Raw genomic sequence first — 13,006 nt, forward strand, 5'->3', positions numbered from 1 at the left:
GACACTGAGCTGCCATTGTTGGAATGAAAAAGGGATAGAGGGATTTGAAAGGAGATCCTCACATCACAGAGAGAGCGCTTGAACCTGCACGCACAAATGGGCAAACACTACAGGAAAACGAGAACATCTGAGCTCTAGGGATTTTAGTTGAATAGAGTATTTAACAAAAACTCAGATTTAAAGCAAGGGATTTTTTTTAAACTAAGAAGCTCTGAAGTTATCAGCATTAAACCTGGTCTAAAAAGTTTCAACTTCTCATTTTGAGAAGATTCAAAATGTACAGACATACGGATCCGCATCAAAGCATAATACCTTCAGACACTGCCCGATAAGGTTACAATTTTTAGGTTTTGGACAGCTAGTTCAGTGTGCTCAGATATAGTATGGGATAAATTACACATTCACGCCATTCAGTCCTGTAGCGCATAATGATTTGCTGTGCTACAGCTGAAGACATTAACTCCAAAGACAAAAATATAAATGATCATTTTCAGAACTAAACAATGGACATTTTATTGCTTTTTTTCATCTATGCTGCAGGCAGTGCTCAGTCTTTAGCAGAGTGTACCAACTGCTCTCAACACAAGAGGTTCACCATATTCAGCTGCTGACTTCAATCACAGAAGAGTACAAAAGACCCAGTTGGCTATCACTTGTTTTGTCTTAAATGGATTTTGTCTTTCACTCTGTTTGCACTGATGCACAAATGGTCTGATGAAACAAGACACCAGGTGTCAATGTGAATTGCAAAAATAACTGGTGTGTTTGACTTAGACTGTGTCTTGCCAAGATTTTGGCAAGATTTTGACATGGGAAGGACTCGAAAACAAGTTTTGTTGTCGCTCTGTTGGCAGAATCAACAAATGGAACTGGTTCTTTCAAACTGCTAATTTCTCATTTTAAGAAAAGTTTCAAAAATGGATTCAGTGACTCTTTTGCCATCATGTTGTCCTTGACATATACATATTACCGTTTTGCATTTTATTCAGCTTGTTGCATCCATGATTCAACTCAGAAAAACATAAAGCCATTTAAAACCTACATAATTTACTAATGCATAAAAATTAGTCCAGAACAGCTTGGGTTAATTTAGGTCAATTTCTGAACTGTTTTGTGAACCTGTTCAATGAATTCATTAAACTATTCATGGCTTACTTTTGCTTTGGCTCTGCATATTCAAGTGGGATACTAAAAGGTGTGTTAACACTGAAAAGATTACACTTAAGCTTTCAGATATACAGATTCTAGATGGGTCACTATATGATTAAGAATTGGTTTCAGGTTTAAAACAAAAACACACTAAAATCAGAATCAGCATAGTATTCGTGAAGCCTTTTGTTGTTGCTCCAATGACCTGCCAGTTGTGGGTTGCATGTTAATGTTCATCTGCTTGACAGGACAATATCCTCTCATTGGTCTGGGTCATGCATTAAAGAGCAGAAAAGCAATACATGACTATGAAATTATGGCGCTTGAACAAGCATTTGTGGATATATTTGACGGGATAAACAAAATCCTTTTGTCTCACCACAAAACATCATTAGCCGACATTTACCAATGTATTTGACCTAAATGACTTGATGATCCTGTCAGATAGAGACTTTTCATTGGATTAGACTTTGTGTTAACCTCCTCAAGAGAAATGTAAATGATGAGAACAAAACTTAATCTGAGGGTGACCTAGAATGTAACTTGAATACTGATTGAGTGTCAACTAACTCACAGCAGATTTATGACCTGTCATTTGATATTTAATGTATCTTGTGAAGGATTAGGTTGGTTGATTGTTTCTCTCTCTCTCTGAATAAGCAATATTCCAAAACTTTTGAGGGGAAAAAAGACATCTTGATATACTAGTGTCAAGATAAATGCCTCTTCTGGGAATAAAAGTTTAGTAGAGGTGACATAATGATTTTGTGACATGAGGACTAAACAAAATTCTCTATAATTTCCTCATACCCAAGGACAAACCTGTTTGATCCAAATAAAGGCTGTTCTTCACAGGTAAAAACAAAGCTACATCTAAACAAAATCTCATAAAGACTCTCATACGATCTGTTATGGAAAACCGACATGCATGGGAACCCCATGAAAAAAAAATCATAGCCTATATTTTTAATGAAACCAATCAGTTTAATACATACAATTAAAACTTGGCATAACAGAGGTCAGTGTGTCAGGTGAGGTACTTGTTCCCAGATACAACAGGCACATATTAAACTTGAATAAAGCCTACAGGTGCATAGAGTGATTTCCTGTTAGTTGCTAAGGTAAAAATAAATTAATAAATAAATAAACTCTCCTCATTTCAGGAAATATATGGATAGATTGACATAAAATTAACCATAGGATTTTTTTTTTCTAGAGTTTCCTACTTGAACTCAAAACTCAATTCTCATTACCTCCATACTACTGAAGGAAAGGACTCCAGAAGTTTACAAAAAGAGGTTTAAGTTGAAAAGTCATGTATAAAATGTGTTGATAGGCTTAAGGCTATTATATAGGATACATTAATTTCAGCCATAGTGTGCTAACCTGATTGGTAGCTTTGTAAAAGCCATAATGACATATTTCAGTGCTATAGACATTTGCGGTGGACCATAAGTGTCCGTTACTTTTGTAAATTGGGAACAGTGAGAAAGCAAATTACACCATCTAGTGGGTATACATAGAAGTACTGCAAATAACAGATACTGAATAATGGTTAAGTCGGAAAATTTTAAAACAGATGGTCAAATTTGGTGTTGTTGTAATGATATCTGATGCACATTTCTTACAGTGCAGCAAATGACTTTATTTATTGTTAAATTAAAAGAAGAAGAAGAAATGGAACAGCCACTCGGGAAATGACCACTCACCAAATGTCAAGAGTTTTTATTTACATTACATTTAGTAGACACTTTTATCCAAAGCGACTTACACATTTCTGTCTTGTTTTTTACACATCAATGTATTATGTAAAATAAATGAATTCATCACACAAATATATGATTACATCACACTGTAACAAAAAATCCTAAATTTATTTTAAAGTGCACCTATTATGAAAAGTTCATATTTTGGTTTTGGGATCCCCAACAGGTTGACATGCATGCGAGGTCAAAAAACACTTTCATTGTCTAATAACATGCTTTTTTTTTTTTTAACCTTATTTGCTCAACGACTCCCAAACGATTTGCTCAAGGATTCATTTTTCCAAACCCCTCCTTTGCGTGACGCTAATCTGCGGTGATTGGTCCGATTGGCCGATTTCCTCATGCCTAATGCCTGATAAAGCAGTGTATGTGAGGGCAGTGCTGCTTTGTGTACAGCGGCTCCAAAAGCCCCACCTAGTGGCAATGAATGAATTTGCATTTTCATTCAACCAACGCGAAAATACAAACAAGTGGGCGGGCAATATGCTAATGTTTCATGTTGACTCCAACATGAAACGGCTTTGGATTCGTTTTAAAGAAGACTCGTTTTAATGATTCAGAGTCGACTCTTTCGTTTGAGAGACAATAACTTTATACAAGGTGCACTTTCAGATTTAAAACTTTGCAGGATGTTTTCATTCACTTAGAGCTGTGTTACACACTGCATGAACGGTAATTTTCAAAAATCCATAATAGGGGCACTTTAAAAGCCAAACGTTTATAAAAAAAAACCTTCATAGCACACAACTGAAATACAATTGAAAACCCTTTTGGTTTGGTCATATCTTTGGACAACCCTTGAGTAACCCTTCTACCTGTGGGACAGCATGTGTGTTTTTAGATGATGGGACTGTGTGAAGGACTTCTGACACTGTGTGCACTGGAACGGCCTTTGACCGGTGTGAGTAACATAGTGTCTCTTCAATTTGGATGGTGCATTGAAGAATTTGAAGCAAATGTCACACTGGTGGAATTTCTTCATTTCCCCTTCAGGATATCTGTTTGTACAATTATGTGCATATAAGTTCCTAATCGTGCGGAAACTCTGACTACAGTCAGGACAAAGGGGGAGGTCATGTGGAGGTTTGATAAAGCATTCACCTGGATCCTCAATGTCCTCAAGCTCCACAACAACTTCTGGGAGTCTGGGATCATCAGGTTTCTGTTGATACTGACAAGAACTGGGCTCATAAGAATCAGGGACACACTGTGTCACAACAGTGTCAGAGTCCACAAAGACACAATCTTCAATATCATCCATGTGATGTGCCCATTTTTCCTCAGTTCTTGATTCGGGAGCACAATGACGGAGAGATGAGTCAGTTTTGGGTGGACAGTCACTCATCCTGCCAAAAGGCACAATGTCAGATGCCTTTTTCCCATCAAGCAAGATGTCAGTTTTATGTGTCAGACCCCAAGCTGATTTGTTGTTGCACCAGAAAACAACCTTGTTCTCAACATTCTCTAATGGACTAGTACTTTTTGACAAATATACACTTGAATCACTGCAGCCACCACTCATATTTTGAGACAGCATATCCTCTGCAAGCACATTTTGATCTTGTTGCACGGTTGACTTTTGTTTATTTGTTGAAGTGGTATCATTGTGGGCAGTTAGATATTTTGGAGAGGGTTTTAACTTTGACTTAGATGCTCGATTACAGGACACTCTGTTGTCTCTGTAGCTCTGGAGTGATGGTGTTCTCCGCTTGACAGGGACATTATGAATTTTCATGTGGACTTTTAGATGAGAGCGTTCTCTGAAGGCACGGCAGCATATGGAACACTGAAATGGCCTTTGATTTGTGTGAATAAGACCATGCCTTTTTAGTTTGGATGGAGCGCCAAATCGTTTATGGCACACAGGACAATCATAAACTCTTTTGTTTCCATCAGAATTCTTACTTTGCAACACCGTCACATTTACATCATTGTCCTCACTTTGTGTTGTGACACTGGATTCTTGTTTCTCCTCAGTTTCTAGGTTTTCCTCCATCCACTGGTCCTCTGAAGGTTTGGAAAAATATGCAGAACTCAGTCCAGTGTGAAGATCCAAACCGTTTTTATTTAGAAGGGAATCTTGCAAATATGCATCTGATTCACTGCAGTCACTACTAATAATTTGAGATGCCATATTCTCTATAACCATATTTTCATCTTGGTGCACCATTGACTTTTCTTTATCTGTTGATTTGGTATAGTCTTGGGCAGTTGGTTGTTTTGGAGAGGGTTTTAACCTTGACTTTGATGCTTGATTACAAGCGCATTTACATCCTTGTCCTCATTGTGTGTTGTGACACTGGCTTCTTGTCCATGCTCAGATCCTTGGTTTTCCTCCATCCACTGGCCTTCTGAAGGTTTGGAAGAATATGCAGAAATATGTCCAGTGTGACGATCCCAACCTCCTTCATTTAGAAGGGAATCTTGCAAATATACGCCTGAATCATTGCAGTCACCACTTATTTTTTGAGATGCCATATTCTCTGTGACCATATTTTCATCTTGGTGCACCATTGACTTTTCTTTATCTGTTGATTTGGTATAGTCTTGGGCAGTTGGTTGTTTTGGAGAGGGTTTTAACCTTGACTTTGATGCTTGATTACAAGGCACACTATTGTCTCTATAGCTCTGGAGTGATGGTGTTCTCCGCTTCTCATGGATATTGTGAGATCTGAAGTGTACTTTTAGATGAGAGCGTTCTCTGAAGGCACGACAGCATATGGAACACTGAAATGGCCTTTGATTTGTGTGAATAAGACAATGCCTTTTTAGTTTGGATGGAGCACCAAACCGTTTATGGCACACAAGGCAATCATAAACTCTTTTGTTTTCATTAGAATTATTTCTTTGCAACACCTTTGCATTTACATCCTTGTCCTCATTTTGTGTTGGGACGCTGGCTTCTTGTTCCTCCTCAGTTTCTTGGTTTTCCTCCATCCACTGACCCTCTGAGTGTTTGGAAGAATATGCAGAACTCTGTCCAGTGTGAAGATCCCAACCTCCTTTATTTAGAAGGGAATCTTGCAAATATACATCTGATTCACTGCAGTCACCACTAATAATTTGAGATGCCACATTCTCTGTAACCATATTTTCATCTGGGTGAACGGTTGACTGTTGTTTTTCTGTCGAACTAGCATTGTTTTGGACAGTTAGATATTTTGGAGAGGGTTTTAACCTTGACTTGGGTGTTTGATTACAGGGCACACTGTTGTCCTTATAGCTGTGGAGTGATCGTGTCCTCCTCTTCACAGGGTTGGTGTGAGTTCTGATGTGCACTTTTAGATGAGAGCGTTCTCTGAAGGCACGGCAGCATATGGAACACTGAAATGGCCTTTGATTTGTGTGAATAAGACAATGCCTTTTTAGTTCGGATGGAGCACCAAACCGTTTATGGCACAAAGGGCAATCATAAACTCTTTTGTTTACATTAGAATTCTTTCTTTGCAACACCTTCGCATTTACATCCTTGTCCTCATTGTGTGTTGTGACAATTTTTAGTTTGGATGGAGCACCAAACCGTTTATGGCACACAAGGCAATCATAAACTCTTTTGTTTTCATTAGAATTATTTCTTTGCAACACCTTTGCATTTACATCCTTGTCCTCATTTTGTGTTGGGACGCTGGCTTCTTGTTCCTCCTCAGTTTCTTGGTTTTCCTCCATCCACTGGCCTTCTGAAGGTTTGGAAGAATATGCAGAAATGAAGGCACGGCAGCATATGGAACACTGAAATGGCCTTTGATTTGTGTGAATAAGACAATGCCTTTTTAGTTTGGATGGAGCACCAAACCGTTTATGGCACACAGGGCAATCATAAACTCTTTTGTTTACATTAGAATTCTTTCTTTGTAACACCTTCGCATTTACATCCTTGTCCTCATTTTGTGTTGTGACGCTGGCTTCTTGTTCCTCCTCAGTTTCTTGGTTTTCCTCCATCCACTGACCCTCTGAGTGTTTGGAAGAATATGCAGAACTCTGTCCAGTGTGAAGATCCCAACCTCCTTTATTTAGAAGGAAATCTTGCAAATATACATTTGATTCACTGCAGTCACCACTAATAATTTGAGATGCCATATTCTCTGTAACCATATTTTGGTCTTGGTGCACTGTTGACTTTTCTTTATCTGTAGATCTGGTATAGTCTTGGGCAGTTAGATATTTTGGAGAGGGTTTTAACCTTGACTTGGGTGTTTGATTACAGGGCACACTGTTGTCCTTATAGCTGTGGAGTGATCGTGTCCTCCTCTTCACAGGGTTGGTGTGAGTTCTGATGTGCACTTTTAGATGAGAGCGTTCTCTGAAGGCACGGCAGCATATGGAACACTGAAATGGCCTCTGATTCGTGTGAATAAGACAATGCCTTTTTAGTACGGATGGAGCACCAAACCGTTTATGGCACACAGGGCAATCATAAACTCTTTTGTTTACATTAGAATTATTTCTTTGCAACACCTTCGTATTTACATCCTTGTCCTCATTTTGTGTTGTGACACTGGCTTCTTTTTCCTCCTCAGTTTCTTGGTTTTCCTCCATCCACTGGCCTTCTGAAGGTTTGGAAGAATATGCAGAAATCTGTCCAATATGACGAACCCAACCTCCTTCATTTAGAAGGGAATCTTGCAAATATACGCCTGAATCACTGCAGTCACCAATCGTTTTTTGAGAATCCATAACCATATTTTGATCTTTGTGAACTTTAGCAGAGTCTTCAGCTCCATCTTGTGAGGGTATTTGCACATCTTGTTCTTCAGATTTTGCAGCATTACTAAATGAAACTGTACAATCCTGTTCCAAATGACCAGCAATTATATTCTGACCCTTTTTTTTGTGGATCCTCACATGGCACTGCAAATGCCACCGATATCGAAATGATTTCAAGCACACGTGGCACTTAAATGGTCTGACATCTGTGTGGCTCAAAATATGTCTGGCAAGCTTAGAAGGATATGGAAAGTTCTTCAGACAGATGCTGCACTGATTCACACCTTTATGCGTGTGCTTAAGGTAAATTGGGCTGGAGGTTGTGATCTGCACTTCAGCATTTTTCAAAGTGTCAGAGCTTTTAATCTCTACGGTACTTGAATTTGACTTTATCAATTGGACGTTTTGGTTAAGCTTGCTTCGGCATTCAGGTTTTTCATGCTTTTTGGTCTCTAAAGAGTCTAATATCTGAGGTAAACACACATTACCACCATCTAGTCTGCAGTTATTTGTACATTCAAAAGCTCCAGGTGTTGGAGATTTGGCCCCATGCTTCTGCGGGACGCTACACAACCTAGAATTGCCGTTTCTTTTTTCTGTGTGTACCTTGAGATGTTTATGGAGATAATAGGCTTGCTTGAATGACTTTCTGCAGATTGTGCAAGTGTAAGCCTTGACGTCAAAATGAACAAACAGGTGTCGAGTTAGTTTTGAGGGGAAACTGAATTTCTTCAAGCATATTTCACACTGATATCCACTTTTCTTTTTGAGTTGAAGCGTACACATGCGATCAGAAGACTTGGATACTGGAAAGATCCTTTTTCTGGCAGTTGTGACAGGTGATGAAGGGTTGGTGTGAGATCTGAAGTGTACTTTTAGATGAGAGCGTTCTCTGAAGGCACGAAAGCATATGGAACACTGAAATGGCCTCTGATCCGTGTGAATAAGACAATGCCTTTTTAGTTTGGATGGAGCACCAAATCGTTTAAGGCACACAGGGCATTCATAAACTCTTTTGTTTCCATTACGATTCTTATTTTGCAACACCTTTGCATTAACATCATTGTCCTCACATTGTGTTTTGACAATGGCTTCATGTTCCTTCTCAAATTCTTGGTTTTTCTCCATCCACTGACCATCTGAAGATTTTGAGGAATATGCAGAAGTCAGTCCAGTGTGAAGATCCAAACCTCCTTCATCTAGAAGGGAAAGTTGCATCTGAGCTGACATCTGGCTTGAAATGTTAAGCATTCTCTTCACGCACTGCAAAGACAGAACAATTTCAGTGCATCCATTCTTAAGCACATCTAGCCTAATTCTTCAAATACTTTGGTTTTTAAAAGTGCAAAGTTATTTGTATTGTTGTCAACCTTTTATTTATCAATTTTGATGTCAAGACTGGAACACCTAGTTCTCAAGAAAAGCCTATCCATCACATGTAGGTTGTAAAAAGTATCTGTGCAGCCATTTGTGCTGTCCATTTTCAGTAATTTCAGACTTCTGCCACTCTAAGCCATTCATTTAATTGTGATCAGATCAGTGTTTTTTTTTTTTATGAAAATATAACCTGACCAAGCACTATCACAATATTCACTGGGGGAAAGAAAGAAAGAAAAGTAAGGAAATATGTAATTTAATAATTAAAATTATCCATGCTTTTAAAAGTGCAGAACCATGTTTTTGGCGTATTGCTCTAAGCCATTCATTTAATTGTGATCAGATCAGTGTTTTTTTTTTAATGAAAATATAACCTGACCAAGCACTATCACAATATTCACTGGGGAAAAGAAAGAAAGAAAGAAAGAAAAGTAAGGAAATATGTAATTTAATAATTAAAATTATCCATGCTTTTAAAAGTGCAGAACCATGTTTTTGGCGTATTGGTTACTAATTGATTAATTGGTTATTTGTATAACCACTGCACCGTTTTTTATTTATTTTTTACAATTACTATTAAACTATGGTTAGTGTAGCAAAACCATGGTTTATTTGTGGTTACCATGATTTTGGGGGTTTTATTTGTAGTAAACCCATAGTTGATTTTCGACAGACACAGACACACAGACAGACAGACAGACACAGACAGACAGACAGACAGACAGACAGACAGACACACACACACAGACAGACAGACAGACAGACAGACAGACAGAAACAACAGACACACACACACAGACAGACAGACAGACAGACAGACAGACAGACACAGACACACACACACAGACAGACAGACAGACAGACAGACAGACAGACAGACACACACGACATATATTTGTCAATAGTGAGTTAGAAGCAAATACTAATAAGTGTAACATTCACAGTGGGTGCACTAACACGAAAGTTAATTAATACATTTAAGATTAATGAAATGTAATGAAAGTACGAATGAATTTAGCAATACCTTCACCTTACCCGCGGGAATTTCGTGATGTTAAATCGAAAGACGATTTCCTCAATTTGTCATAATTTCGGACGTTTGTGTTAGAAACTGACAATAACAGGCTTCCGATGTAAATACATGAATACAAGGAACAATTCATTAACAACAGTTCTGTCCTCGCAAAGGTTCTTCTGCGAACAGACGCTACTTCTTCTTCTTCTTTCACGTTTTGTGGCGGTTGGCACCAGGTTAATGTGAACTTCCGCCACCTACTGGGATGGGGTGTGAAGTCCAGATAGAGGAGAAACACAAAACAAAAATCCTTTTAATCAAACCTGTCTCGCGAAATATTTGAACAGAAAGTTATAAATGCAATGCCAAAGTGCATTCTTGACCGTTTCTGTTTTGAAATAGATTCCACATCTAAACAGATTCTTTAATGTTAAGATGTCCATATTTCAAAAATTGTGAAAAGCTAAATTATTTCTCTATTATATGGTTTACAATGTAAGAGCAAATGTTCAACAGTAAATTTAGCAGTGACTCACTTTTCCCATAATATGCAGGAAATAGTTAGGGCTGAAAGGGCTTTGTGATTTGTAATTAAGGCAGTGTATTCCGTCATTAGTAATTATTTTATTTTATTTTAAATGTTTTGTTGACAACCTTAAAATTACAGACAGCTAATTCTCATAAACAGAGCTTCACCACTTGATGGCAGTGAAGCTGTATGGCAGGATCAAGGCACAGACATAAAAAGCAATGTAGTTAGTTCAGCTTTGTGTAACCATGCATAAGGTGAGTTTAGTTAGGCTAAATAAATGCAGTTGTATCCTTTGATATTCATCTCAGACATTGAATACAATTTTAAAACATCAAAATCATTTTTTAAAAAATACTTCTCGTAGGCAGCCTACACCGTGTAATTTCTTTAGTTTGCCGAAAATAATGTAAATCTTTAACCGTAAGGTATGTTATTTGCGATATTTAAGGTAGGCTATGTTTTTAAAGTTCAGAGTATTATAATGGAATACTGCTTTTAAAAAATGTCCTGTTTTTAAACCACCCTCAAAATAAGGGGTGCATATTTCAAAGAAGTCACACGCAAGAAGAGCACAGTTTGTGCAACCACCCCATCACCGCGCGCTTGTCCATGCAATTAGCCCTTATCTGTAAGCAGTTTAATTTTCTGCGACATGGCGCGAGCGGCTCGGGCCTGATGGATGTGACATTAACGGGAGATGAAGCTGGGGAGATTGGACGCTGCAGTCACATAGTGGCATTTGTCACTGCCCCGGTCATGCAGATTGCGCCAGCACCGGCCACTGACTAAGATTAATGACGACGGCTCTCAGTCTTTGTTTCTCTCTGTGCTTGTGTTGAGCTCGAGCCTAAATACCATTCACACACACCTGGGCTTTATGATTAGACCTCATATATACATACAGACTGTACCAGAGTCATCATTATTTCCTGGTAATTACATTAAAATGCAGTGGATCCCATTTATTAATTTAAATTCAAGTCATGTCATTAGTGGTGCTTGGTAAGGAAACCAACACTATTACATGTTTGGGGATTTTTCAAAATAGGTGTGCTATTAGCCTACTAGCCTAGTAGGCATATACTTTTAGACTTTTCACAGACTGCAATGACGCATTTCCGCAATAAATATCGTTCAGTTTGTTTATTATACATTTTATGTATATTTCTAACACTGTTTTTGGTACAGTATTTTATTCTGACATTAAATTCCAAAAAACAAACAAAAAAAACTATCACTTCAAAATCTTTCTTTGCTGCAATCTGTCTATTTTTCCTCTTTTGGAAAGTGGTGAAAACGCACTAGGGGATGTTCTATTTTGCTGTTGGAGTAGGCCTAAATGGGAAAATAAAAATTATATTTATTATGGTTTCCATGTACCGCCATAGAAATTTACTTCCACACTCCAGACCAAAATGTGAAAATGGTCCATAATAAAATGAGTAAAATTATCCTGTATTTTTACACACTAAACAGAGGAGATATATCTAAGGACTGGAATCATAGAGGCTCAGATATGGGTTAGTAACCAACCTAGAAACCACCAAGAACATCCTAGCAACCACCCAGCCCACCCTGGTAACCACACAGCAACATAGTGGCAACCATTCCCAAACCCACAGCATTGTGGTGGTGAGTTTTGCACGGTCATGCACCGCTTTCATTTTCTAAAATGTGAAAAATCTAGTTTTCGTGCAGTTGTTGTTGTTATTATTATTTAGATTTATTTGCATTTATTTTGCTCTCTTTTTTACCCTATAGCCTGCACACACATACACACACCGCATACTAGCACCTGCAGACCTATATCATTTTTGAAGTGGCAAAAGCAAGCTGATAAATGGGGACCAAGGGATGTCTACCGATTAAACAAAAATGCAATTCTTGGAATCTCTTACAAAAACACTGCGTAGAATCATGAAAGGAATTCCTAAGAAGTATACGAGACCTCCACGTTTCCCCTCGGTTGTAAGAAGGGAGAGAGCGGTAACCCCAAACTGGCTGCACGGCTGCACAGAAAATGGTTTTCCTTGACAAATGAGGTGATGCGGACCAGGCTCAGATGGATGGGGGTTTGGGCTGGTTGTATCAGGGCTCTTGGGATGCTGGGTATTTACTCAGTCATTCATCATCCTCTGGCACATCCACTTATACAGGATCTGCACCACACACCCATACTGATGTAATTCTCCACATGGAGAGCTGAATTACCATAGCCTGTCCTCAGTGTGTGTGTACGGATATGTTATTGTGAAGCGTGGAACAATTTTCTGGATGTGCATCTGTGCACTTTTATGTATCTGTGAACCTCAAAATGTAGCAACACATTCTAATGGCAAATCTAACTGCTTTACGTTTTGGTAAATTGGTGGCTAATACGTATGATCTCATTCATACGTTTTCCTATGATCATAAGGTCAGGTTATTCCATGAGTGCATTTATTCTAACATGTACCCTTGATG

At 38.4% G+C, this 13,006-nt stretch overlaps 2 protein-coding genes across 2 annotated transcripts; both read right to left on the minus strand.

Moving 5' to 3' along the window:
- Positions 1-3,644: 3,644 nt before the first annotated feature.
- On the minus strand, positions 3,645-5,178 carry LOC107740297 (zinc finger protein 770-like). Its single transcript, XM_016552679.1, has one exon. The coding sequence runs from the start codon at positions 5,083-5,085 to the stop codon at positions 3,727-3,729; it is 1,359 nt and encodes a 452-aa protein (XP_016408165.1). The 5' UTR covers positions 5,086-5,178; the 3' UTR covers positions 3,645-3,726.
- Positions 5,179-5,182: 4 nt separating this feature from the next.
- Positions 5,183-10,186, minus strand: LOC107740300 (zinc finger protein 770-like). The gene is made up of 3 exons (XM_016552682.1): positions 10,021-10,186; positions 6,513-8,882; positions 5,183-5,263 (listed from the first exon to the last, which is right to left on the minus strand). Exons 2-3 carry the CDS (start codon positions 8,868-8,870, stop codon positions 5,183-5,185), a joined length of 2,439 nt encoding a protein of 812 aa, XP_016408168.1. The 5' UTR covers positions 8,871-8,882; positions 10,021-10,186.
- Positions 10,187-13,006: the final 2,820 nt, after the last annotated feature.

Source organism: Sinocyclocheilus rhinocerous, unplaced genomic scaffold, assembly GCF_001515625.1.
Source record: "Sinocyclocheilus rhinocerous isolate Xijiao unplaced genomic scaffold, SAMN03320098_v1.1 scaffold2240, whole genome shotgun sequence".
Classification (NCBI taxonomy): domain Eukaryota; kingdom Metazoa; phylum Chordata; class Actinopteri; order Cypriniformes; family Cyprinidae; genus Sinocyclocheilus; species Sinocyclocheilus rhinocerous.